This window comes from Neolamprologus multifasciatus, chromosome 7, assembly GCF_963576455.1.
Source record: "Neolamprologus multifasciatus chromosome 7, fNeoMul1.2, whole genome shotgun sequence".
In the NCBI taxonomy this organism is placed as follows: domain Eukaryota; kingdom Metazoa; phylum Chordata; class Actinopteri; order Cichliformes; family Cichlidae; genus Neolamprologus; species Neolamprologus multifasciatus.
In genome coordinates, this window is record NC_140445.1 from 51,563,010 (window position 1) to 51,590,355 (window position 27,346).

General features: G+C 41.5%; 5 protein-coding genes across 11 annotated transcripts in view; 3 read left to right on the plus strand and 2 right to left on the minus strand.

Annotated features, from left to right (window-relative positions):
- Window positions 1-3,899, plus strand: part of LOC146515305 (1-phosphatidylinositol 4,5-bisphosphate phosphodiesterase zeta-1-like) — a 43,870-nt gene extending 39,971 nt beyond the window's left edge. For all 4 annotated transcript variants that reach the window (XM_085167735.1, XM_085167733.1, XM_085167734.1 and 1 more), the window contains one exon: window positions 107-3,899. In XM_085167735.1, coding sequence (XP_085023861.1) covers window positions 107-189 — 83 coding nt within the window. In that variant the 3' untranslated portion in view covers window positions 190-3,899. The remainder of the gene's footprint in view (window positions 1-106) is intronic.
- On the minus strand, window positions 1,001-16,363 carry pik3c2g (phosphatidylinositol-4-phosphate 3-kinase catalytic subunit type 2 gamma). The gene is made up of 33 exons (XM_085167712.1): window positions 16,239-16,363; window positions 15,267-15,799; window positions 15,075-15,154; window positions 14,674-14,825; window positions 13,857-13,971; window positions 13,637-13,748; window positions 13,158-13,228; window positions 12,932-12,995; window positions 12,706-12,831; window positions 12,510-12,540; window positions 11,519-11,702; window positions 11,259-11,381; window positions 10,967-11,095; window positions 10,325-10,439; window positions 10,098-10,231; window positions 9,761-9,949; window positions 9,260-9,353; window positions 9,011-9,105; window positions 7,971-8,151; window positions 7,724-7,831; window positions 7,528-7,620; window positions 7,250-7,379; window positions 7,042-7,178; window positions 6,785-6,954; window positions 6,533-6,689; window positions 6,328-6,437; window positions 6,054-6,222; window positions 5,413-5,531; window positions 5,197-5,293; window positions 5,040-5,103; window positions 4,827-4,906; window positions 2,647-2,772; window positions 1,001-1,854 (listed from the first exon to the last, which is right to left on the minus strand). The coding sequence occupies exons 2-33, from the start codon at window positions 15,705-15,707 to the stop codon at window positions 1,702-1,704; spliced, it is 4,149 nt and encodes a 1,382-aa protein (XP_085023838.1). The 5' UTR covers window positions 15,708-15,799; window positions 16,239-16,363; the 3' UTR covers window positions 1,001-1,701.
- Window positions 16,364-19,027: 2,664 nt separating this feature from the next.
- Window positions 19,028-19,820, plus strand: LOC146515307 (protein Bouncer-like). The gene is made up of 2 exons (XM_085167754.1): window positions 19,028-19,135; window positions 19,230-19,820. Exons 1-2 carry the CDS (start codon window positions 19,113-19,115, stop codon window positions 19,684-19,686), a joined length of 480 nt encoding a protein of 159 aa, XP_085023880.1. The 5' UTR covers window positions 19,028-19,112; the 3' UTR covers window positions 19,687-19,820.
- A 1,402-nt stretch (window positions 19,821-21,222) lies between these two features.
- Window positions 21,223-21,883, plus strand: LOC146515308 (protein Bouncer-like). The gene has a single exon (XM_085167755.1). The coding sequence runs from the start codon at window positions 21,223-21,225 to the stop codon at window positions 21,607-21,609; it is 387 nt and encodes a 128-aa protein (XP_085023881.1). The 3' UTR covers window positions 21,610-21,883.
- Window positions 21,884-22,366: 483 nt separating this feature from the next.
- Window positions 22,367-27,346, minus strand: part of reln (reelin) — a 98,326-nt gene continuing 93,346 nt past the window's right edge. For 2 of the 4 annotated variants that reach the window (XM_085167709.1, XM_085167707.1), the window contains exons 64-65: window positions 25,587-25,713; window positions 22,367-23,823 (exon numbers count right to left, since the gene is read on the minus strand). In XM_085167709.1, coding sequence (XP_085023835.1) covers window positions 25,593-25,713 — 121 coding nt within the window. In that variant the 3' untranslated portion in view covers window positions 22,367-23,823; window positions 25,587-25,592. The remainder of the gene's footprint in view (window positions 23,824-25,586; window positions 25,714-27,346) is intronic. The other 2 variants (XM_085167711.1, XM_085167710.1) reach the window with 1 other exon arrangement.

Here is a 27,346-nt window from a genome sequence, read left to right on the forward strand (position 1 = left end):
CTAAACTCCCAGTGTCAGCATTACTGAAGGTTTATCTGTGCTTCGGTTGAGTTTTTATGGAAATGATCCTGTATGACCATACGTACTGTTCTTTTCAAACCTCCAGGCTACAGGTGGGTGCCTCTCCAATCCAAAGACGGCTTCAGCCTGGATCCAGCCTCCCTATTCGTCTATATCTCGCATTCCTAAAAAACACGTCTCCGTATCAGACTCTCTCACATGGCGACACAGGCACACACGCACACCTTGCCAGCAGATAGAGAAGCGTGGCTGATGCGGGAGCAGCAGCGGCAGCAACGATGAAAATATATAAATAAATCAAAAGAACCATTTCCTCAGATATAAATACCACTTTTATTGTCAGAAAATAGAAGTGCATTTATTTTTCCCCACTGCCTGCAACTGAGTGCTGCAGAAGAAAAGACCAGAAGGCTCCAGTGAGTCTGAAAACACACATAATAGTTCTTTCCTTGCATCTCTAAAGTAATAGAGACATTCCTATAGTAATGATTTTAGAGGAGTAGATTGATCTCTTTTCTTTTTTATGTGGTAAACTTGATTGCACATGCTGTATAAGGGTCTTGCACATCCACAACATTTTTTGTGGGGGAAGGAGGTATTTATCGTTAATGATTAGAAAAACAATATGTCAGGCCTGAAACGGATGTGTAGCGCCAGGATAAACTAATACTCCACGAGCACAGCTTTTAAAGAGTGCCATCTTACAGTCCTACTTCCCTGTGAGAGACCCTTCAGGGAATAATATAAATAAGATTCACAGAGGTATACATAATTTAACCAGATCCAGTTCAGGGAAGTCTATTTCTATCCTCTTTCGCCACTAAATCACTATGAATGAGGCAGAGGAAAGTATGGGTCAGCAGGCCTGTCAAGAGAAAGGACGGATTTAAGATAACACGAAGACCTGGTTGTGCCTTGAAAGTGTGCGCGTCTTATTTTTCTTTCTTTTTTTGTCATCATGTGATTGTCTGCCTTCGTGTGCCGGTGCACACACGTGCTAAATCGGTGTACAAATGCTCCTGATGGATAAGGCAAAAGGCTGGTGAGGGGGCGAGTGTTAACTCAGCCCCACAGGCCAAAAAGGTAGAGTTGTCATCCTGCTCACACGCTCTCCCTCACCCCCTCACGCGTCCAGTCCCACTGGTCAAGGACAGCGCAGTTGACGCAGCCCGAGGGGACAAACACACTCAGGTAACAAACCGGCGGCGCTGCATCACCTCCTCTTTAATCTGTCGCGTCCACAGCCTCGGCGACGTACACGTTTACAAGGTCTGCTTTTTGCTCTCGGTAAAAACAAAGTCAAGTGCAAACGAAAGTGCCACAGTGATTAAAAAATAAGTTTTCTTCATCCATCACCAAAGTAACATTAGAAAAACTAGTGAACAAAAGGCCTTCATTTGATAAAAATTTAGAAATAATAAATCCTGTGTCACACAGTAAACAGTCCGCTGTGTTCTTTCAGTCTGTTTTGTAACTTTATCCACACACTCCCATCTGGCAGTGTTTTTAAGTCTGGAATGAGATTAAGTTGCATCTGATAAATAGGTATAACTGGCATGCAGTTTTGTATACAGTGCATTCCTCTTCTCAGGCATCTCCCTCTCAAATCCATGAATGTGGTCCCTCACTCGATGTGGTTGCACCCCCTGCTGGCAGTACGCCTGCAGTGCAGCTCTGAGGTCAGATAGCAGAGTTTCCGAGAGGGAACCAGAGCTCCTGATTGAGCAACTTTTCGTCCAGTTTAATGTTAGTTGCAGCCACAAAAGCCTTCTTGCTCTTTACTACCACTTCCAGGACTATCCCATTCAGCTGTGTGACCGAAGTGTACTCCACCTGTGAGTAGGAAGGAGACACTTTAGTTACCTAGCTTAAGATGTGGTTTTATAATTCTACAAAACTTTTTAATGCATGAGATTCTAAATAAGAGGTTATAAGAGGCTATAAATTTGTGGGAATATGATGGTTAGTGGGTCAAAGATCATGTTGTAAATCAGACTGCAGCAGCATAGAAGGAACTCTCATTATAATGAAATATATAAACACATTCATACATTTAGTTATAAGTCTGAGTGAGAACAATTTATCTGAAGAAGTATTCGAAACACAAAGCAAAAGAAAAACAAACTTTTTTTCATCACAATTAACTGTACATGTGACAGCTAATGCATGATGACAAAATCCAGCTCAAGGGTTCAAGGATGCATCATCATATTAGGTGAAATTTGTGATTGTGGCTGTACTGCACAATTTCTTTTTTGTTGTTTTTTTAAACTAAGCACTTCAGTTTAGAAGTTAAATTGAAAACAAATTACCCATGTGAAAGGCACGCAGACTAAGAGTATTAAGTACTATTAGCTGATTTTCCACTTGACGCTACTCAGTCTATCACATTTTTGGATTGCCTCAGATAGCTTGGAACCAGCCATGTAGATATTAAAAAAGCACCTGGTGCCACGTACTACCACCTAATGGAAAACCCAAAAACTTAGTGGAGCTGAGCCAAGCCAGGCCACTATGTACTAGTGGAAAAAGATTATAAATGTACAAGCTACCCTGTAATACAGCTAAGTACCAAAAGATGTCTTGACTCTAATCATGGATAGAGAGGAGGAATGATGGCACTACCAGTTCATTGAAGATGGGGTTGACATTATTGCGGACAATCTTTGTCTTCCTCTTGGAGCGCTGCCGAGGGTCTGGCCTCAGGTATGTGATAACATAGGCATCAGGGTTAGAACCGTTCGGGTGCTTCTGTTGAGGAGAGGCGAATGGACAGGAAGTCAGAGGAGAATGAGCACGCGCCACAAGTACACTCAGTCACATGATAGCAACTAGGGATGCAACAATACCATTTTTTTCAAACCGATACAATACCGATACTTGGATCTGAGTACTTGCCGATACCGAGTACAAAAACCGATACTTCTACCACACACACACACACACACAAATGCAATGAATTGGAAGACAGGTTTTATTTTATTCTCTGCCGATAATAAATAATATCTTAATAAAAATGACCACAAAAAAATTTCAAGTGAAAAATAAGCACTTCTCTTAAATTATTGCAGAGTCTCCACATTGTAATTTAACAAAATATCACTGAACTATTGGCACTGTCTCGAGCTTTCAGAATAATAAATAAACACTTCTGTTTGGAATAAAATAAATACAAATTAGGTTTGAGAATAAAATAAACTTTTAAATTATTGCAGAGTGTCCATATTATAAACAAACAAACAAAATAACGAAAGTATTTGGCATTGACAAACGAACTCCCCATCTGCCCTGGATCATCAGTCCACTGTGCCGTTAAACCAAGGACTGACATGGCACACACTGCTTGTCTTTACCTCTTTAGAAAGTTTTGGCACCATTATCTCCCTGATGTGTGGGCGGCTGGGAATTTTATATCGCAGCTCGAGTATGCTGAGAAGAGGTGCAATCCTATGTTTTCCACGACCGGCATTGGCTGGTCATCCAGAGCAATAAAATGAGTCAGAGCCTCTGTTATTTTAACTGCCCGTGGATTTTCTCTTGACATTTTTCATAGCTTTTCCAAAACCCGAGTTAAAGTTGGCTGTTCCGGTCCACACTGCTGACATTTTGTTTAGCCTAGCTACAGCAGCCTCCAGTTTCTCTTTTTTTATCTGGAGCCGCCAGTCTCACTCGTCTAACCCTGTGCCTGTTTAGCGCAGGATGTCCCCCTAGTGGCCAATCTAAAAAACTACAACAAAAATGACAATCCACCCTCTGATTAACGAAATAAGTTAGTATCGGTGCGTGGTATGGGTTAACTTTTATGAGTTAACCGATACCACATTTTACAGTATCGGTCCCGATACCCGATACCAGTATCGGTATCGGTGCATCCCTAATAGCAACTAATGCATTTTTGCAAACTGCTGAAGATTAAACTGAGCATCAGAATGGGGACGAAAGGTGATTTAAGAGACTTTGAATGTGGGGTGGTTCTTGGTGACTGATGGTAAATGACCTGGTTCTTATAAAGCACTTTTCTACTCTACCTCAAAACTCAAAGAACTTGCCTCATTCATACAAGCACTTTGTTTTATGGCTATCTAGCATTTACACTAGTTGTTTTCCGATGAATGGACCGGAAGGTTGGTGATTCGATCCACCATCCATCCAATTAGTAGATGACCGATTCTATCTCCCGAGCCACAAACAATCACTCAAACCAGACAGGAGTGTTTCAGAAACTGCTGATCTGCTTTTTCACCATGTCCTTCTCTATGGTTTATAGAGGAGGTTCCAAAAAGACAAAGAATCTAGTAAGCAGCAGTTCTTAGGACACAAATACCTGGTTGATATAAGAGGAGAATAACCTCTGGTAGTTCATGATGGTTTAATGGACATAATCAAAGTAAGGATCCTACAGCTTAACACACTGTGACACAAAACTTAAATTATCTCAAACATTTTTCTTGAACGTGACAATGAGTTCACTGTACTCAAATGGCCTTCACAGGTGCCAGATCTCAGTGCAGTCAAGCACTTTTGGGATGAGAGATTCACAACATGAAAGTAGATCTCTGTGACACTATCATGTCAACAGGACCAAAATGTCTGAGGATTATTTCCAGCACCTTGTTGAATCTATGTCATGAAGAATTAAGGAATTCCGAAGGCAAGACGGTCCAACCTCATACTAGTATGACTAAGTTAATGAGGTGAACCTGATGTAGTATCCAGTGAGTATATATCTGATATAGAACCCTAACTATACATGCTTTATTCTTGCTAAATGCTGCAGGACAGTAATAAGAATAAATGAAACTCACAATGTTCTTCAGGTGTTTTATCATTACAGAGAGCTTGTAGTTGGCGTAAGTAATGTAAAGCTGGACCTGAGGCTGCTCTTCTGCAACAGATAATCACACAAGTGCAATTAGATCACAGCAAAGGAATTTCTTATAAATAAACTAATATCACACTTTTCTCAATATACCACGCAATCAACGCTCACATTCACATATTTTTTCCATTGTTCTTACCTGCACATTTTGGACCTCGGTTATGTCCTGGACCATCCAGAAACAAGCTGCAGACAAATTCATTCTGCGGGTGGCAAATTGAGACACTTTTCAAGTTCAGCTCTAATGGGGAAAACAGCTAATCACAAAGGACTACTAAAGCAGGGAAGAAACTCACTCCTTTGCAAGGTCCTTCAAAAAGCTCTTTTAGGTATTTATTCAGCAGAGACATCTTCCTGCCTGGGGTGAATGACATCTGGTACCAGCTCGGAAACCTTGGAAGCAAAGGAGTGGAAGCGAAGTCACGCATCTAATTATGTAATTACTATGAGAACGAGCTGTGCGACAAAATATAATACGTGTGAGCAGGATTTCTGTTAATTTATTCACTCACTGTGGTAGTGTTGATTCAATAAAGTGTTTCTGCAGCTCCCTATGGATCAGCTCAAACTGTCCAAATGTTTTCTCACTGGTCAGAAACCCATCGTCAATGGTTATCCTTAGGTCATAGAGCTGCAAATCAAACACAACCAATTATTACATTAGATAGAGACTACAGGAATTGTGTTAAAGCTTCCAGATGATTGTTTTAGTAGCTCAAATCACTGCTCATATGCAAACTCCTTTATTTTCACTGCATTTTTGCAAACACTTGAATCCTTGATCCTTGCTGTTATTTCTACTATAGACTGAATGTGACTAGAAGAAGAAGCACTTGACATCAGGACAGCTCTTCGGATCAAAGAGTAGTAAATGCTTACAAATACTCCTCACCCAACCCTTGGGAAAGACTTTATAAGCACAAGACTGCCTTCTGACAAGCTGTAAGTGACAGCAAACACACACTGTCAGCGCAGTAGTGAGGGCTATTCCTCTCAGATCAAAACAAATGTGTGAATTTCCTGTCACTTCCAAGTGTTTTATTGCCTCCTCCAGCTATTTGGGCCTAATAAACAGCCCTGTGGTGCATCAGGTAAAATCTATTTTATAATGGTGTGTTTTGTGACTGAGGCCAAAGTGCAGTTGCAGGCTTACCACATCTTTTCCCTTGGCAGAGTATCCCAAAATGACAGCTTCCTGAATGTTACTAGCAGGAGCAGGAGCACTCTCCCGGGGCAGGGTGCCCTTTGTCTTGGGTTGAGCAATGTTGTGTGCCAGGAAGTTAAACTTGACTGCAACACAGTCCATACTCTCCTTGATCTTCCTACCACAGGTGCAACACAAACAGCAGAAATTAAATGCAAGTTTGTTTATTTGCGGAAGGATTATATGTATTCTTAGGAAGACGTTGCCACACACGTCACATTACTTTGTAAAGAAGGAGGTGGCCTCCAGGTCAGTATCGTGAGGTCTGAGGTTGTTCTGGACGTACTGCAAGTCATTAGAGTCTTTCAGTTCTGGCATTCCTGCATGTAGCATCTGGAAATTTACACAATGGGTAGAAACCTGTTTTACGGGATGTTTTCCATTCTCAGACAGAGCTAAAAAGGGACTGTAGTGTTATTTTGTCTTACAAGCTCCAACAAGCCGAGTATGAGTGCAGAACGCTGTCTGATTATGTTGTAAGCCTCACAGCAGAGCTCCACGAAGCGATGCAAGCGTTGAGGCTTCTGCCCTCCGCCAGTGATGAAGTGGTGCATCTCAGATGTAAAGATGAAGGGAGACCGGTCCCTATTATTGAGCAGGAAATTTTTTTTTTGTTGACTCATACATAACAGCACTCTGTCCTTTTTCAAAATGCTGCTTTGCTTGACTTGCTGACTTGCCTTTTAACACCTCCAAACATCTGTGCATTGCCCATTATCTTCCCGAAGTCAATGTGGAACATGTGCCCACTTTTTTTCAGCATGATATTGTCATTGTGGCGGTCGCAGATGCCCAGGATGAAGGTAGCAACACACCACCCGGCACACGAGTGCAGGAAGTTCATCACAGCCTACATACAAACAGAAAGTGTTATGCACGAGAAAGATGGAGCAGTGACAGTGCATCGTTAAGAAAAGCCTTTTCAGATGGTCTTAACCTTCTCGTAGTCTTCCTTAGTTCTGTTAAACATGTGAAACCATTTCTCCAGAGTGTCCTCTCGGAGGCTTCCACCCAGACCCCACTCTTTATGAATCTTTGCCAGGGTCACTGCCTCTGGTATCACTTCCACCAGACCTGACAAGCATAAAATAACAAGCTTTGGAAAAACACAAATTCCCAGACACAAACAAATCTATCATACTGACCCCGAGCTTGGCCTGTAGAAATACACTTGTAGGTGATCATTTGTAGATCGAGTCCCTCTTGGAGCCACACTCTGTCCATCGCACGGACAATCTGAAGTACCAGCATGTCCTGACGCAGGTCATCTCCTGTCTGAACAACACGTTTAACTGAGATTTCCTTAGAGTGTCCTCTAATATTCAGAGCTATGTAATAGCAGTTTTGAAACAGATTTCATTTCCCTGGAAGAGATCAAGCAAAAACACAGTGTGGATCGATCCAACTGCATATCATTACTCACTTTGCAGATAACATTGTAGTTCTTGGCCAGAGGGTCAGTGCAGATAAATGGGATCCCCAGAGGAGCAGCAAATGAGCTGTAGACCTTACAGGCCTGGAAGTAACACATCAAAGAGTAAACACCTGAAATAAAACGTTGCTGTGTGTTTGCATAAAAAAAAAATACTGATATATGATGTGGTGGGTAACAATCTTACTTCTAGCTTCACTCCATTCACACAGACAGCAGGATCTAGTGGTAGGCAACAGCTGATCCCATTCTTAAAGAAGTCTTCAATTCTCCACCCTGTTTTTTTCAAAGCACTCTGCAGACAAAAGAGCAAAGCGGGAGAAAAAACACAAAACAAAACAAAAAATTAAATGCATTTCTTGTACATCGACAGACACAATGATTACAAGGATTATAAGCCAGGAAGTGAATACACCAATGAGTTCATTACGGACCTTACGACGAGCCTTGTCAGCATTGCGAATGCTACTAGCCACCTGTACGAGCACGGTCATCAGCTTGGTTTCGCGCTGCAGCTCCTCCTTCAGTGCTTGGCCGCAGCACTGCATCAGGGCAGCGTGAATTTTACTGAACCAGCTCTGGTAGTGTTGGTCATTGCGGGCATCCTCCAGCAGCCTGACATTATATTCTAGCATGAGTTGTAAAGCTTTGCATGCATGATGTTGTCACTTACTGCCTACAAGCATCATAGAGGTTGAACCTAAATACAGTGAGTCTAGAACTAAAAGAAATAAGGTCAACTGATAAGTGAAGCATCTTAACTGTGTGTGAAGGCCAGTGAAGAATTGCTTTGCTAACACACACTAGAATACAAAGGCAGTTTCCTAAATTTCACCTCTTTTAGCGTGTGCAAAATGTACTTCTTTATATATTTCTGTTTTCATCGAATTGGATAATTAACAATACAATTTGATCATATTCAATGATATCAGCTCTAAAAATAGCAGCTGCATTTTTATACCAGCTGGTATTTTTAGATCTCTTATTGGGAGGCCCATTATACAGTGGGCGGTGCACAGTGTCAAGTTGAAATTCCTTTAGCCTGATTGTCATTTTCAAGAAGAATTTGCAGGGAGGCAAACCTGGCAAGATCTCCAGCTGGGGAGAGAAGAGTTAGCGGGAAATCCTGCAGTTCCTCGTATGTTATAGAAAAACTAGTTTAAGTCATGTCACACAACCCTTTACAGTAAGAAGACATAGTTTCTATTTGTACTATTCAATGAATTCGGGGGGAAGAAAATGACTTGGAGTAAGATTTAAATTTGATACGTTTTTATGGACTTGTTCTTATGTGATCACTATTTGATCACAAAATCGAGTAGAGTGAAAAGCTGTCATAAATAAATCAATATTTTATCAGTAAAGACAGAAGTCTTTCAGTTTTATTCATGTTAATATGGAAATAAACATTTTCACCTGAATGAAATGACAGTAGTTTTAGTATTATTCCTCATCAGTTTAGTGTCTGACTCACCAGAAGAGCTGCTGAGCGATGCGTATGTTCCTAAGTGATCTCTCCAACAGCAGCATTACCAGGGGTCCATCCAATTTCCACTCATTCTTCAGTGCCTGCAGGAAAGGAGCACTCATCAATCACACATCAAACTACTGAGTGTGCAAAGTGTGCCACCAGTTGTCCAATTTATCATCTGAAAAATTAAACTACTTCAACATCATATTTAGATCTCTTTTGAAAGGTTTGAATGTGTGTTAGTTTGCTCACCTGGACCAGCTGTGGTAAATACATCTCCAGCTCCCCATCTGGTATCTGCTCAAAGTACTGAACTGCTGTCCGTCGTACAGTCTGATCATGAAAGCTGGAAGTGAGATCAGTGGGAAAGGGATCAGATCATTTTTGTTTTAAATGGGTTTTTTTTCTAAATCAGCTTACAAATGAAACATTAACCAGATATCCATCAGTTTCTATTACAAAAGTTCTTTATTGTTTATTGTCTTGAATTATGCGCTGTGCTTCATTTATGATGATAATGTAGGTGGCCAGGAATATTAAGAAGATTAAAGAAATGATATTCCAGATCCAGGACGATCAGTGTTAGGCTAAAGGAAGCCAGAACCAGAGAACCGGACTACGCTGACCTTGTTTTAGGGTACCCAGTCATTACCTTGTGTTAGTTGAACTGATAACTACTTTCATATGTTGTATATATTTTTTGGTCAGCTTTTCTAAGTGACAGCACTTTATTTTTGCATGTAAACGCTGTACCTGTCGCTAAGCAGGAAAAGGGCTTCCTCGGGTAGATAGATAGCCCAGTTCTCCAGTATGGTATAGATTTCTGTCAGGTTTTCAGGATACCAATGGGAAACTCCGCCCAGCAGCAGGTGGAGGAACGTACTTTGTTTGTCGCTGCTGTGACGTTTCGTCCACAGGAAAGCTTTCTCATTCTCTGTAAGACTGGTGAGAGAAAGATTATTTTAGGAATGTGTTGCTTGACAACAAAACCCGGGAAGCAATCTTGAAGAATTACTGAGAACACGTAGTCCAAGGTATTTCTGACTAGTCCTGTTCTCAAATGACTCAGGAATTAAGTCATTCGACTCACAAGCAGAGACAATGCTTCTTTGAAACCTCCAGCATTTTCTTTTGCAGTTCCTCACAAGCCTGTGTGAACAATATTGACCCAGGGAGTGCAATGGGCCTCTTATACTCCCACTCAACCTGGTCTTGAAACTGAAGCTGAGGGAAAAGGTAGGAAGATAAAGAGTCAAGGAATGTGGTGTTATTTTGCTTTTTGGTCAACAGAGGGCAGAGCTGTCCAGTATTACTTACCTGCATTATCACCCCAGTGGCTTGTCTGTGGCTGTCAAAGAGGGCAGCGGACGGAGGAAAAGACAGCTCAGCCAAAGTAGACATACAGAGCAAGACGGTGCCTGTTACGAGAGTCCTGCACACAGAGAGAGAGAATACACTTATTGCAACTGAACTATACTGATATTGTAAAAACACAACCAGCCTTTAAACACATGCAATGCAAAGCAATTTGAAAACTGTTCTTGCACAGTGACATGTTTCCATCTGTTGTTTTGAGTCTTTAAAGTATTCAAAGAATGAAGCACTTTCATTTTAATGCGTGAAAACAAACACAGAGATAGTGGAACTGGGGTTTCTTCAGTTAACACCAATACCTGATTTAATTCACAGTTGCATATACTCGCCAGTCACTTTATTAGGAACACCTGTCCAACCCCTCATCACTGCAAATATCTCATCAGCCAATTAGGTTTCGATTTTTACAGCTAAAATAGCCCTGTTCTGCTTGAGGTTTCTTCCTGTTAAAAGGGAGTTTTTCCTACCCACTGTCTTCAAGTGCTTGTAAAGTCCAATGAGTGTGCATATGAATTTTAAACCAATCCAAATAGACACAAAAACTTTATAGGTGCTATAGAGATGTAAGCTTTAATGACAACTTACCTATCGCTGTAAAGAGGTAGTACAGCCCACGATAAAAGCTCAGCAGTTTTGCCTTTCTTGGAGCCCTTGAGGCGAAAAGTGAGCATGGACTCATAGGGAAGCTGATTTATTGGAACAGGGAATACTATCCTAAAAACAAAGAACATATAGGTTATATATTATTCATTTACACGCGTTGTTTGTCTTGCAATTATTTTACATTATCGTACTTTAGACCGGTTGTAAATGAAGAAAGAGGAAGTTGGACGTGACAAAATAAAATTTATACTTATGGGCACTATCTAAATCTTACATGCGGTTACACTGGATTGTGTTTCCGTGAGACAAGGCAGTGCTGATATTTTCACAAACTCCACTGTCGCAGAGCTTCCTTCCGACGTACGTCAGCTCACACGAAATAGAGAACGACTCGTAACTAAAAGAAGAGGAACAATAAAGCAGGGAAGAATCCAGTAAATATCAACGATGTGGTTAACATTCATGCTTGAGCGCGTGAATTGAGTTTGTGCATGCATATATAAATATATAAAAATACAATAACCACACACGTACGTGTCTACCCAGATGGGGTGTAGTTTGTAGAGAGCAGCAACTTTGAGCTGGAGGATGTCGCGGTTGTGGTCTACGTCACAGATTTGCAAGCTGCTCGTTACCTTCGGGGCACTGAAGTCTGACTGGAAGTTTTCAAAAAACACCTGCAGCAGCTTTTGCAGCGCTTCGTGGAGCATGAGAATGGCTGGAGCACAGATAATAAACATCACTTAAGAGAGTCCAACTTTTTTTGCAGAACCTTTACAGCAAAATTTGATAGCTGAAACATTTATTAATGATCATCATTGCTTTATGTAGATGTATCAATAATAGGTGTAGTATACCAGAATTGTAGTTTGCTCTTTTTTTCTTTGGCATTGGAAAAATGCAAAACATGGCACTGAAGCAGTGTTAGTAAAGAGTAGTGTACATATAGCACCATGTTTGTGCGCCAGAGGCAAAACTCATATGCCTGACAGTGGTCTTCGAAAAATTGTAAGTATTTAAATAACAAATATGTCTTTCAAGTTTTTGAGCATATTGAGCATGTTGTTACAAAACTAAAAATGCATAACCATGTAGGTTGGTGGGCAAGTTTGTGCAGGGAGCTCGGTTTCATATCAAACTTCTTTCCTCACTCTGATCCAATCATCTTCTTGTCTGTTACATATAGTAAAAGCTATTTCCTGCTATTTAAAACTCTGCTATTTTACCATTCTGCCTTTAAGACCATTATTTCTGGGATCTTTTACCCACTACATGCCTCATCCTGTCTGTTATACAGACACTTCTACTTTTGACACTAATCTGCTCTTTTTTTTTTAATTGGAGTCCAGTCACCAACACTTCAATAAGTAAATAACTTGTTTCACTTTCAAATAGATTCTCCTTATGGAAATAAACCTGACGCCCAAAATAATCTAAAAAACGTCTTTGCTGTCCAGCAACAACAAAAAGTTTACAGTAAATATACACCACACACAACCACACACGTACCAGTATAGATACTCACCATCTGCACACTCACTTATCTCTTCATGACTCTGCAACACAAAAAATGAAACATCTGTAATTTTTAATGTGAACAGGCATTTTTTGCAGGTTTTTAAAGGTACAAGAAAAACGATGAGACTGAGGCATATTTTGCAGGTTAGTGTGATACTAACTTCTATTTATACTGATGGTTCTGTTTCTGTGATATAACCTACCAGAGGTCTTGGATTAATTCTGTTGAGGCTGCCAATGGCATCCTCCAGTTCTTGGCACGTGACACCACACAGAAGGTTGCTGATGGTCCGAGCACGGCTCACAATAACGCCAATATTCACCCCAGACTGCAGACCATAATAAGACGAGACACAAATGAGGAGAAATATTGGACAACCATGTATTGAGAAAGGAAATCCACTAGCTGCATTTATTTATTTTACTGACCTTATTACTGAAGAGCTCTTTTGCCTCTCTACAGTAGGTGTTGAGCACACTCTGAAGACTCAGCCTGAGAGGGGAGGAAAAAGTGTAAACAAAGTGGTAGTGAAACAACTCTCTTCATGTTTTCTGCAAACAGACACCATCTGACTGTCTCGCCATCCAATAGCTGTCATTGTTAATGAAACTACTCCTCAAAGCTGGTGGTATGCAGTGCTGCTGGTTGTCTTACTTGCTGGTGTTGAAGACGAAAGCAGACACAAGGAACCGGAACAGCTGGCATGCAGTGTTGTCATCCACAGCCTTAAAGAGGGCGACATAGATTGGAATGTTGGATTTTTATGGTTATGGTGTCGCTCATATGTGGACAACTTCCATAAATAAAATCCAATATGTAGCTTATATAAAACATTTAACTAATTACGCGACAGTGAACATGCACATTTTGTCTTTTATGCATTTAAATCTAAGCGCACATTGGGTTCACCTTTATTCTGTTTACGTCTTCACGCTAAATGCCACCAGTCATGGCGTCATGTTTACACAGAGCAAAGTCAAGAGCTCAGGGTGGAGATTTTTACAGCTACAATAGTTCTCACGATAACAAACCGGCCAGGGAACGGGAAGAGTTGTACATTGTTTCAAGACTTGGGACAAAGCGAAAGGATCCTTTCTGTAAGAGGAAATGGAAAAGGACTTTGAGCCACTCACATCTCTTGCCAGTCCACGTTTGATGCTGTTGATGTCTACCAGTCGGACGGGGACTTCTAGATTAAGCTTGTAGTAGATCTGAATTTTCTCGTGCATGCCGAGCAGCTCTTCACTAAAGGCAGAGACGAAAGAGTGCATGGGGCGCATTACACCACATTAAACGATGCAGGTTTAAGAGGATGTTGTGAGCTTTTGCAGTAAAATCTAGCAATAAACTTACTTCTGGAGATACTCCTCGGAGTCGCACAGTTTTAATACGCAATGCTCAGATTGGTTGGGAGGGATGTCTAGAAGCTGGGAGATGTCTTCGATCAGACTCTTCACTGTCCTGTTCACTGGATAAAAGATTAGACTTCAGAGACACCACACATGCCAACATATGAAGAAACTTAAGAAGCATTTATAGATATTACCTACAAATGACCCTGTTCAGCACAGTTTCCTGGGTTGCGAGGTTGGGTAATAGCTGCTTACTTGACTGCTGATAAGTCTGTTAACACTTTATGCCAATTTTACCACTTGTTTATTTTTTTAAGTTAGAAATATCAATAATGCATAATTTCTAAAACAGACTACAAGTAACAAGCAACATTTTATGATCATTTTTCCTGTTTTAAATTCATTTAACTGTCACAGAAACCGAAAGACGGAGAAAGAAACACATGTTGTTAAGTTGTCTGCAGATACTTAAGGAGAGACAAAAAGCAAGAAAATTGATTTGTGGTTAAATGTTGCAACAGAAAATATTATGACATTTGTGTTAGGCCTCATTTTCAGTAAAGACCTCAGAAAGATCCTTAGCCCACGTTTCTGACCAAATACCGTGTGTTATGGCTGCACTGTCATCTCAGAGTCAGTGCATGATGACAGAAGAAGCTTTGCAGTGAATTCAGTGATGGGTTTTAAACATTTGAATGTACAAATTGCACTATTGTAGCCACTTTTAAAGGATTTCTCTCCCTCCAGTATTTTCTGACATTGGATGGGGTGCTGCTAGCTAACAGAAGCAAGTGAACTGGTATATATATAAATGTTACCTGAGGTGGGGATGGGGATCTGGTTTTGGTCCCACACCACACTGATAGTCACCTCGACCTGCTGCAGCAGAGCACGGTTGATATCCAGCAGTCGACCGCATACCAAACCGGAGTTGTAAAGACTGTCTGTGTGCTTGTATTTTGACATTAAGCTGCCAGAGACAGTGAAGAAAAACAGGTTGCAAATGCCAAATGAAAGTATGATCGTGATTAGAAACCAACTGGAACTACAGAGGAGCCGTCCAGTAGCAAAACAATTTACAGTAAATACACAGCATATAAGATTTAAAGTCCGGTGACTAATTTTGTTTGCCTGATTTCTGTCATAGTAAAGGAGAATATTGTAAACAAAATCATTTTATAGTCATTTCATTTCCATTACATTGTGGTCATTTTCATACCTGGCAGTTGCAGCAGAAAACGAAACCATTGTCTTGGTGCTGCCCTCCGGAGTGTCTATGAGTGTGATGACCCATATATCCTGATGAGGAAAAGAATACAAGAGACACTCTTCAGTCTTTTCTCTGTATTTTGAGTTTCGATCTTGAACATTAAGGAGCTTTTTGTCTACAATGAGTATTGGAGATGCTTACTTGGTTGCATACTTCAGTCTTGGAGCGAGTCAGTCTGTGAAGAGGCTCGCTGAAATCACAAGAAACCTGCTTTTTGAGTCCCGGCCTGGGAGGAGGAGGAGGAGGAGGAAGTCGAAGGACCTTTTTTCCACTCAAACTTTCACTGGGAAGCCTACATCTTTGTAGATTAGGAGATCTTGGGGGTACTGGGGGACGACCATTTGTGCTCTGCTGGTTGGTATTTCCAGGACCTCCGACCTCAAAATTCCAGATTTCATTTCCAGGTTTAGGCTGGGTTAAAGTGGGGGATTCTGGGATGTCGTACAAATTAGGCCCATCATTTTGTGATAGGTCATCAATGCTCTCATAAAGGTGTATTGCTTCTAGATCGTCCCTCAACGGCATGGGGAGATCGGTGTCGCTCGCATCTTCTCTGTGGAGTGTTTCAGCTGAGCTTTCCATTGCATTTTATTCATGTAAACAAGTTTTTCTGGATTCTGGTGTTTCACACTCCGCACGGCCTTCATTCACAGCATGGCAGAACAGAAAAAAACCTATGTGGTGGTATTAATGACAAATTAGAATACTTGATGACTTACATTAGAAAATGCGAATTGTTGAAGGTAGGGCGGGTTTTATGAGCAGAGTCTAACTGAATCTGAAGGTTCAGGCTGGTGTAATTATTAACAAGCTTTCAAATCTTAACAGGAAATCCAACAGTGCACACAATAAGCCCACAACAATGCCTTGTTATATATCAGTAACACCACAAATAACACATTATGACTTAAATTCTATTTTTAGACAGTATAAAGCTGAACAGCAGGGAATTTTGAATTTAAATCAAACTCAAATCTAGCCTGGTACTTTTTCATATCACGTAGTGTCTTCCCTTCATGTCACAGAAGGGCCTCTATAGTAAAATGTTAAGACTAGCTGTGAATAACAATATTTGTCTTTTGCAAATTCATGGGTATATTTTTGTGAGCTTACCGTAAAAGCTCTGATGTCCAGCGTGTATCCTGTTCAAGGTGAACGCTTGAATGAAGCCATGCCCAGCCAGTTAGACCTGTAAGACATCAGGAAAGGTTTGCTAGCTCCTCCCACTGTTCCTCCTCTTCCCTCTCCCGCGTCATAAAATTGCCCTCTGCTGGACAAAACCGTGTATTACATATGTGTGCGTGTGCTGTGGTTGTACAGGTGAGCTAATTCCAGTTAGTTTTTAGTCTTATATTAAAATTTGAAAACACAAAACAATCTTGACTTTTCATTGTATGTTTCAAATGCTGATTAGATTTAATTTGCGTGTTTGTTTTTCATGAGTTAACCAATAAAAACCATATGTGACATTAATTTTCAAAGCAGCATCACTTCTGACTTTACTGTATGTGTGTCAAAATGTTTTAAACGTGATCATGAACATGGATAAACACGTCGGTCCAGTTCAACTAACACACGGGACTACACTGAATACACTCCTCATGGAGGAATGCTATTGAGCAAGTTGAGATACGCGATCACTGTGTTTCAGTGGGTCACAAAGACTTGAAAGGAGCGAGAACGACATGCATGTTCAGGTAGTCCCCAGGTAGCACATAAGGTAAGAATACATTTAAGAAAGAAAAACGCAGATATGTTAAAATGCGTCGCTGTAGTATCCTTTAATCAGCCGCCTTTTCAGTTCAGTTTGAGGCACGTAAATATTTACTGTACTGTACATACAGATTTGCTGGATCTTACATGCCACGGCGACATTTGTTTTTGCGTCTTTCTGTGGGAATGAAAGCAGAGGCACGGCACTGAATGTGTCACACAGGTGCACAGCACAGACGGCTGCTATAAAAGGGACGATGGGGCAGGAAGAAATGCATCCGAACCACACAACTCCCCATATTTCACCAGTATCCAGCAAACCTGTATTTCCTGGTTACTATTCACTCATCCCTTTGGTTGTGCTCATACTGATTGGATGTATAGTGGCAGTGGTAAATTCTTCTAGTAGATTCAGAGGAGTTAGAACGAGACTTTATATGTTTGTTTTGATTTTCATTTATGTACTGTCACCATTAAGAATCTTTGAGGTCAGTATTAAAGCTTCTGTTTACAATTGGCAGCCAACCAAAAGAAAGTTGACAAAGTATGGGACAAAAGAGCTCAAGCAGATTGAGTCCAATAAACTCGACTGGTTGTTATGTAGCACTTTTCTGCTCTACTTGAGCACTCAAACCACTTTATACTACAAACCTCATTCATTAAAACAGCATTTTTTTTCTATGCAGATGTGCTTTCTAACATTCACACTCTAATAAACTCATCAGAAGGAACTTAAGGATCTTTCCCAAGGAGTCTTTTAAGGACAATGGAACAGCCTGTGATTTGAACCACAAACCTAGACACTGGTAGACAACCCACACTACCTCCAGAACCACAGGCACCCTAAACTGGATAGAAACAGATAGCCACATAATGAAAGGGACACCATTAATACAAATACAATGTTTCCATCAATCTAAGTACTTATGATGGCATGTTGGAGATTTAGAAACATGCCCAAGCACTCCTTGGCATGCAGACTGGAGCAGCCAGGGATTAAACCACCAACCTTCTGATTAGTAGATAACATTCACTACCTCCAGAGCTACAGCTACAAATACACCTATACAGGGCCTTTTAAAACTACACCTGTCCATGTTCATTGGTAAATTTCTATAATCAGTCACATACAACAGCTCTTGTATCATTTGTTACCATGTTAGCATCTTGCTAACAATTTGAACTGTAAGTTATTCTTCAGCTGTTTTTTTCTGCAGCTAGCGGCGTCTGTCATTTATTGTCTACTGATTTGCTTTGACTGGTTAATACTTCTATTTGAATCTGTTTGAACTGTGCATGTGCTCCCTTTCTCATTCTCGGGCTACCTATTTCTGCCAATTACTTTTGTGGGGGCTGTGATCCATGAGGTAGCATGGGTTGTCTACCAGTTCCAAGGTTGGTGGGTTAAATCCTTAGCTGCTCCAGTATCTTGCAAAGAATCCATGGGAACGATACTGAACTGCAAAGTCCTCCTGATGTACTCATTTAAGTGTGAACATTAGATAGAAAACGCGTAAGCGTAGGGAAACAATTACTATTGTGGATGAGGCTTATAGTATAAAGTTCTTTAAGTGTTTAAGCAGAGTAGAAAAGTGCTATATAAGAACCAACTACATCTGATTCGTACTTTAAAATGTCACCTTCAGTACCCCTGTGTATGATTCACTGAAGTACAGTCACATACCAGTCACATAAGTTTTAACACTTCGATTACATATTTTCAACTTCATACTCGTACCCTCATTTCCTGTCATACATGTGGGTGGCAATGACCATTTCAGCTTATGTAGAATTTGATTTTCTTCACAGGAACCTTTGTACAAGGCGGCACAGCTCACCATTTCCTCTGGCTACGCAACATGATCACAAATTTCAGAAGAAACTAATTTAGGCAAATAAATCTTTATTTGCTGTACATGCTGCACAGCAGCAGCTTGTTGCCTGGATTCAAAGTGTATATAGAGGTTGTGGTTGAAACGTGACTTAAAGCAAACACCAGATGGCAATGTAACACTGCCTCTTTTTTTTTTTTACCTCAGCTGAAATTATTTTTTTAAGTGAGTTTTATTTTAAAGGACAAAGCAAATGTTATTCCTGTGCAATAAACTGGAAGTTTAAAGTTTGAAAGGTGTGTGAATTCATGTGTTTCTTCTTTCACATGTGTGCGCAATGACATTAAAGACACACCTGTTTCTGATTAGCAATCAGAAGCTGGCGTTTTAAGGTTGCTTGAGTGGACACGTTTTCCCGTTTGGTGGGATTTTACAGAAAAAGATGGGATCGCAAAGAAAGACCAGGTGAACAGCACATATATGCCTTTAATTGAAATATTCTTTCAGTATGTATTGTTTTGGTGTGAATTCACATTAGTCTGGGCTTCCATCTGTTTAGTCCATGCTGCTTCTTGATCTCCATCCTGCTGGTCTCAGCTGCGATCCTCCCAGCACTGGCTCTAGATAGCCTGCTGTGCTACTACTGTCCTCTGCAGCAGAAAAGCAAGCCCTGCCCCCAAACCACCAGCCAGTGTATGCCCGACCAGCGCTGCGCCATCTCCAGAGGCAACTATGGCTTCTTCCACATCTTGTCTTCTCAGGGCTGTGTGGACAGTAAACTCTGTGGCTCCCATAAAGTCATCTCTTACCAGGGAGTCAAATACAATGTCAGCTACACATGCTGCTGTAAAAATCAGTGTAACATCCCGCCCAAATCTGACAGCAATCTGAAGAAGCTACTGGATTTGATTGCATTAAAGGTTGATCATGTCGGGAACACAGATGGTCTTAAGGAAGAGCCTTTGGATTCATGTCCAAATAACACAAGAACAACAATACCTGTCACTGATGCTTAGGTTACCTGTATTGTTGAAGACTGGGGAGAGTCCTGTTAGCCACTGGCACTTAAATCTTCAGAAGATGAAAGGCATTCAGTCAAATGTCTAAATCTCAGTCATTACTTTAAAAAAAGTTTGTATAATTTTTTTTTTTTTTTTAAATGTATGATGTATTGTGTGACTTGTATTTATGCACCAGAGAGATGGACTTGTCAACCATCTTTCTGTAATGCCTATTTCCATATACATGTTTAAAAAAATAAAAGCACTGGCACGATCAAGCTTCTATTGGTGTAGCTGCTCTGTGTGAATTTAACAAGCAGGTATAATCAAAGGTGTGGCCTGTACAGCTGGAGTCAGTGATGAGATTGGAGTTCAGCAGGAGAAGCTCTGAAATGTTTTGGCTGGACTTAAAATCTCTTAAATGACAAGATGAGACTGTGCGAAGCTTCACACTAAAATTGAGCCTGCATTTTATCGTCAATGCTGGAAGTAGTCTGAATGTGATTATCAGAGGAAATCCTTCACACCAATACAAGAAATGGTGAAATTTCATACTTACTGCACAGCTGTACAAGTTGACCGGTTTTAAAGATCATAGCTGTGAAGATGTTGTCCATCTGTTTAATATAATGGATTTAAATGGCACTCACTTTGTTCCATTAATGAAAATAATATCACAGAAAAATTCAGCAGCAATGTTTCTTTCCAGTAATTATGACCCATTATGACATTTTATCTGTGAGCTATTTAACGTGGTAAATATAGTATCTAAATTCAGCCTTTACCAAGCAATAGAAACTTGCAGCTAACTAACATGTAAGTTCGGCTAAGGGGCCAGTGACTTATGAATCCTCTTACGGGGTGCTTCACTCTGCACAGCATTACAGTTTGGAGGTGTTGGGGAAAAATGGCTTCTATGAAACTGTGGGAAGATGTTGGTACTGAGGTTTTCAATTTGTTTTTCTTGTTTTTTGGTGTTTTTCTTTTTTTTTTTTTAGCACTTTGAGTATCAGAGTATCAGTTTTTCATCAGTCCACTTATTTACTGCAGGTGGTGCTGGAGCTCATCCCAGGCGGGTGGGGGTGGGGGCGTACACCCTGAACAGGCCACCAGTCTGTTGCAGTGTTAACACAGAGAGACTGGATAACCACACATTCTCACACCTGCAGCCAATTTGCAGTCACCTATTAACCTAATGAGCTTGTCCTTGAGCTGTGTGAGGAAGCTAGAGTGCCTGGAGAAAGTTCACGGTGCTGACCAGAGTCACTCTGGAGACAAGTGTTGTTTAGTCCAGTTATATTTAGGAGAAGGAGACATTTCTGCAGCTGAGAGACTTCCACTAACTGGTCGGTTTGCATAAAATAAATCTAATTTTTAAATGGCTTTGCAACCCAGACAGAAAAATGCAGTTGATTTAGTGAAATAACTATTTAAAATCTCTTTTTACCAGTGGCCTTTCGGTGTAGATTGCAAAAACTAAACCACTGTACCACTAAGTATGTGTTTTACCCAAAGTTTAACAGATGCTTGTCTTTTCTTTGCAGCCTGAGCATGTTGAAGCTCCTGCATATCACTGGTTTGTGGCTTCACTTCCTCCTTCCCTCTGTGCTCTGTGACAACTTGCTTTGCTTCTACAGCCCCATGCTGGAGAAAGACAAGACACCCGAGTTTGTTGTGACAGAGTGTCCTCCCAGTAAGGTGTGCTTTAAGGCAGATGGCCTCCATGGCAACCACAGCGTCCTGTCAGCCAGGGGTTGCATGGCAAAAAAAGACTGCAGCCAGAAGCAAAAAGTCCACTTCAAGGGGACAACCTACACCGTGAGCTACAGCTGCTGTGATCAGCCGTACTGTAACTCGTGCCTGAACATCGCACTGGAACCCCTCTGTCTCACTTTAGCACTTGTAACAGTGTGGGTGATGGTCGGTGATGGTTTGTGAATACAGACGCTTTGATGAACATGCTCAGAGGACTTGCTGGACTTGCTGCAGCCTGAGCCTGGAGTAAGGCTGAAGGTCTGCAGTGATATGTGGTGAACACCCAGTCTGAAGACACTGAGGTGTGCACTCAGGTGAAAGAGAGAATTTTATCATAAATGTCTTATTAAATTTGGCTACATATCCAAGATGTACACCACCTCTTGCCCATCGTCATCAGCCAGGTTCCTGCCCACTACAACCCCGTTTGGATCAATGGCTTTTTTTTTTCTTTTTTTTTTTAAAACAGGTGCTTTGTTTTTATAGTTCTCTGAAATAAATATATATAAATAAATATTTGAATAAATTATCAAATTTGATGCCTTTTGAATGTTTTCCCACACTCTTCTGTCACATACAAAGTCACACAGATATGGGGCAGGGATGGTTATGTTCTGTATTTTTCTTATTGTCATAATTTTACAGAAAATCAAAAAAAATTAACTGATTCCTACTCTCACGTGTCAGTTTCCAGAGATTTCTTTATCCCATTGAGTTCTATCACTGAATTAAGTAAACATTTAGGAGCCACTCACTGACTTGCATCTTTCTTTACTACTGATATGTACACCATAGATAATTTAGATTCACCCATACATGGCTTTAAATCTTTGTTGGGATCTGAGAGTGAGAGCCACAAAGGAGAGAAAGTCTAAAGCAAACAAATTCCAGGCTTATTTTGCAGGAATGAAAGAGAGCAGCTGAAGCAATGTGTACAGTATGAGGTTTGGACAGTTCTTTATTTCCCTTTTATAAGGCTGCTGGGTCTCCCCATAGTGGATATACATATATATACAGGAGATTGCTATACTGAAGTTACACTGAGGGCAGAGGGTCCATATTACACAGACTTCAAAAAACAACACTAATAGAGCCTCACCTCCAGGTATCAGAAATCAGCAGAGAGAGGATGGGGTGGGGGAAAACAGCACAAGAGAAGAGGGAAGTGAAGGAAGAGGGGAGATGATGCAGTCCGAGAGCCTGACTCGACTGCCTAATAACTTAACACTAGAAAAAACATACAGATTTCACGCACAGTGCATCTTAAATAGGTCACGTGAAGAACCATTTACCATAAATATCTGTATTTTTCGGGAACCAACATATATAAAAAAAAAAAAGATAAAAAAACAAAAAAACAATTGCTGTTCAGTCTTTATTTTTCTTTTTTTTTCTCTCTCCATATTTTCTCCTTTCCGTCGTCTGCAAATCGTTCTTTTGCTTCTTCTTCGTGTGGAGCCGGGGCTTTTCTCGCCCCGCCCCGATGTGGATAAACGAGGAAAAGGAAACAGAACCCAGCACAAACCGACCCTCCCCACCCCGCCCCCTTAAAAGCATATGAATTAGTATAAAACGAACGAACAAATGAACAGAACACCACAGTCAACTCATCACAAAAAAGAACCCACAGACACACAGAACAGCAAGAACACAGTACTTTTTTTTTCCTTTTTCTTTTCGTTTTTTCTTTTTTTTCTTTTCTTCTTGGGGCTTGATCACCATCACTCCTCCTAATGGTCAGCATCATCATTGCAGTCGTTCTTTCCGGGTGTACTTGTTGGCAGCGGTGGAGCGGTCCTCCCACCCGGTGGCTCAGTGGAACTGGGAGGCTGCTCTGCAATCGGCTGGTCAGTTCAGCAGTGATATATTATCTCTCAATTTCACAGTGCGGCAGGAAAAGAAGGGAGAAGGTGAAGAAGGGGTAGAGGGAGGGGGCTGGGACCCAGAGGGAAGGGTAGAGCAGGTGGGAATGGGAATCGGAGGAACCACAGCAACAATTACAAAACAACTAGAAATCCCGACCATCCCATGGGAACAAGTAAACAAAACAGCCTCTTCACTCCTTCCTTCTGAGTTTCAATCCTGCCGACCCATGGGTTTGGGAAGGCCTTGATTGGCTGGAGCGTAAACTGATTGGATGTTCCGTGTTTGTGGCAGAGGGGTCGGTAAAGATGGGCGAGGGAACTCTAAGGCTGACTGGAATCCACTGGATGGGTCTCAACAGGATGAGAATAAGGATGGTGTGTGGCAGGTCGATGTGTGGTTGGCACGTCAGAGGATGAAATCCCTACTCGCTGGGTTCAAGCACGGCGCTGCAGTGCCCGCCTCTTGCGGCTGTAGTAGTGACGCATGCCGGTCTGTCTGGCAAAGTTCATCATGTAGTTCTGTTTACGTGTGCTGCAGGGATACAAAGACAGTAAAAAAAAAAAAAAAAACAGAGGGAGGGAAAGAGGAGGGGGTGTGAACGTTAGCGACAGAGTAAAGAGCTGCTGCAAAAATCACACATTCCCATGCACGCACTTGAAACCATGCACTCACACGCACAAATGGCCGAATGCAGCTTCCGCACTCTCTCACATCCGGAGTCATGCTGGCTATTTTTTTTTTTAAGTCACGTTTCAACCACAACCTCAAACACTCAACGCTTGCATGGATCCCACAGCTCAGAGAATGGGTGGCGCTACTCGATTTCATTACACTCTGCACAAATGAGAGGCAGCTAGATGGTGAATATGGCACTACAATTAGCTACATGTATCCATCGACTAGACCAAATGTAACACGACAAGACAGAAGACACAGGAGTCTACAGACACACTAAAACATACTAGGGAGAAACTCTGACACTGAGTGTTTGAGGTCAGAGGAAACAAAATAAGAAGAATTTTAAAAAATTATTTTAAAAAAAAGCCATAAAGTGCAGGGTGGTGAGCGGGAACGGGTGGTTTTAAATCTAAGTAACAGAGAAAAGCTGCAGTAGATCATTCTTGCTTAGCCTGTTCATTGCCTCTTCCATCCAGCAGGGCGGTGCCAGTGAGCCAGGAGTGCAGCCAGGGCAGGCAGGGGGGGCCTCTGCGAAGCAGGGGGGAAGGGAGGGGGGCAGGAAGGATAGGGCGAGGTAGGTAGATGGTGCCAGTGGGTGTGATGGTTGATGCTGTACAGGCGAATGGTAGCGATATGTGTGTTTGAGAGCACGTGTGCATGCTGGTGTGTTTCTGACTTGTGGTCGGAAACCAGAAAGAAGTGAGGAGGAAGCTCCTGGCTCAGAGTTAGATGTCGTCGTCCTCGGACAGACGGACAGAAAGCCATGAGTGAAAAAAAAAAAGGATGGAGGGCTATCGCGACAGTCGATCCGTTAAAGCCATGCAAGGACGGAGGAGTCTAATGAAACTCTGGTCAACTGTGAGTTCATTTGAGGATAAGGATGTGAGATGCCCTGCACTGCGACTGATGCTGATGTATGAATGGAAGAAAAGATACATCGTCATTCACTGCTGAGGCTTGTGTGATAATAAATAAACTACAGCAAACAGTAATCTTTTTCAGGTCTGCTTGTGAATCAGCAGCCGTGTCAAAAAACACTACAGCAGCCTGTAGTTGAGGTGGCAGCAAGAACAAAACAGACAGATACAAGTATAGTGATGGATTACATCACACATATACACACAAACACACTACCATTGACATCTGTGCATGTAAATTGTTACATTTAAATGCCGCAGTGATTGCATATTCAAATCATAGCCGCTTTATTTGGAACCTTTGTGACCTTGTGTCGAACCATTTATATATTAAAAAAAAAAAATGCATGTTAGCAGAAAATTTACCAGCACTGTTCAGGATTTCTTTATCCCTCCATCCACTGAATTTTCATGGATATTGTTGTACTTCCTGTGCTAAGAGCTGTCTTTTAAAAACTGTGTGTTGGATCATTTTATCAGTGAGCCTCCAGCTGAACACTGTGAGCAGCTGACCTGCCCTTTGACCTGCCTGTGGGGGCTTACGTGTTGGAGAAGGCATGGAGATGACCATGGTGGTGATGGCGAGGGCTGCGGTGTGTATGTGAAATCAAGGGTGTCTGCGGTGTAATAGGGAGAACAAAAGGAGCTGGGAGGAGGATGAGGGAGGGGGCTGCATTCAGGAAGAGGCGGAGAACTTACCTGACACTACAGCCATGCCAGAGGGAGCAGAATACAGAAGAGAGCAGAGGTTAGAGCGCGAGAGGGGAGAGGCAGTAGGAAGGGACTGCTGTCTCGTAGAAAGGTCTGGGAGGGTATGAGCCCAAGCCTGGGGAGGCGAGGGGCCCAAAGTGGGGAGAAGGGAGGAAGAGAGGAAGGCAGAAAGATAGTCAGAGGTTCAAGGAAGAAACAAGAAAGCGTGGGAAAGACAGAGAGAGTGAGGAAGGAAACAAAAAACGTGAAAGAAAATGGAGAACAAAAGAGTAGGCAGAACAAGCGAGGAAACAGTAGAAAGATGTAAGATGGAGATATAACCAAAGGCAGAGGTAAAGAAAGAGAGCAAGATACACAGCAGTAATCCATCCATTGTATGCCAAAATTGTAAGACAAACAGGGAAAGAAAGGGGAAATACGGGAAGAAAGGAAAAGAGGAGGAGGAAGATGCGGAAGTACGGTAGGAATATAAATGTGGCACAAGCAAAAGGAGCGAGCATGACCGCATGATCGAAGGCATCGGTGAGGTGAGGGGAGCAAGGAGGCAGGGAGGAAAAGCATGTGAAGCAAAAGAAAAAGATTGAGCAGGAGGATTGAGAGGAGAATGTGCGAAGGAGTGGTGAACAGAGAGAAATAAACAACAGAGCAAAATGTGAGGATCGCGGTCACTCCTTTCAGCAGACACTGTTGAAACCAAGCGAGTGCAAAGGAGGGAGTGGGACAGGTCGCGGCCATGTAGACCAGGGACAGCTCAGGTTAGGCATAAATGTGTGTGTCTGTATGAGTCATTATTTGCGTTTGTGTGCAACTTTGCATAATCTGGAAACCACATGGCTGTTGTATGCACCATCTGAAATGCTTTGGTTACACATCTGAATGACCAATCAGCACCTGCATGTGAGGGAATTTAAGCAATTTCCCAGAACAACATGCAGAGAATGTATTGAACATGCTTAACAATGTGCTATAGACCATGTTCATGATATCTTCAGTGCCCTGCAGAATCTCCACTTCTCCATTAAAAAAAAAGCCTGTCATTAGATTTAAACGCTGGAATCGACTTCCACTTTGATAAAACAGACTCATCCAGGTTATGAGCTACAATGTAACACACATGTAGAAAATGGGAATGAAAGACAGAGAAAAACAATCAGTGAAAAGATTCAGTATCCACAAGTTCAGTGAAATCAAATTTAAGAACAGCGCATTACCTAAAAGAAAGAAATACAGTAATGTCGTTTTTAGATGAAATGGATGTGACACCTAAAAACAAAGAAGACTGGTCAGACTGTGATTTCACAGCGGAACAAAAAGACACTTTTTAATAGATGTGAAGTGGCCATCACACTTTCCTTTGTTTTACATGGAAGACAAGAATGATCCTGTTCCCCATCCGTACCACATGTGAATTATTTCAGTTGCATTTTTTTATAGAGTGCCATTCACAACAAGAATCATCTCAGAACCACAGACCGTGTTAAAGACGGATGTAGCTGCACTGAAAGTAGTTTGCTGAGTCCTGCTCATTTTAAAGCCTTGAGCTGAGCATTGTGTTCCTAGCCCACAAGGTAGCGGCTTGCCAACTTCAAGCTAGCCATGCAATGATGCAAACCCCATCGTATTTTCTAGTGTCCCTTAGGTCAGACTGTAATTTACAAACAAGCATAATATATTAAAGAAGACCTAGTGATAAAAGCACAAACACAGAGAGCAGCTGCACTGGTGAACTCACTGGACACCTAGCTAGT

What these genes read in the sequence shown, in the direction of transcription:
- pik3c2g (XM_085167712.1), bottom strand. Translation starts at nt 15,707, where the DNA reads ATGGAAAGCTCAGCTGAAACACTCCACAGAGAAGATGCGAGCGACACC. An exon ending in AACGTGGACTGGCAAGAGAT is followed by an intron (nt 13,229 to 13,636) that starts GTGAGTGGCTCA and finishes GCCCTCTTTAAG; the next exon opens with GCTGTGGATGACAACACTGC. An exon ending in CCACTGGGGTGATAATGCAG is followed by an intron (nt 10,232 to 10,324) that starts GTAAGTAATACT and finishes CTTTTCCCTCAG; the next exon opens with CTTCAGTTTCAAGACCAGGT.
- LOC146515307 (XM_085167754.1), top strand. Translation starts at nt 19,113, where the DNA reads ATGGGATCGCAAAGAAAGACCAG. An exon ending in GGATCGCAAAGAAAGACCAG is followed by an intron (nt 19,136 to 19,229) that starts GTGAACAGCACA and finishes CCATCTGTTTAG; the next exon opens with TCCATGCTGCTTCTTGATCT.
- LOC146515308 (XM_085167755.1), top strand. Translation starts at nt 21,223, where the DNA reads ATGTTGAAGCTCCTGCATATCACTGGTTTGTGGCTTCACTTCCTCCTT.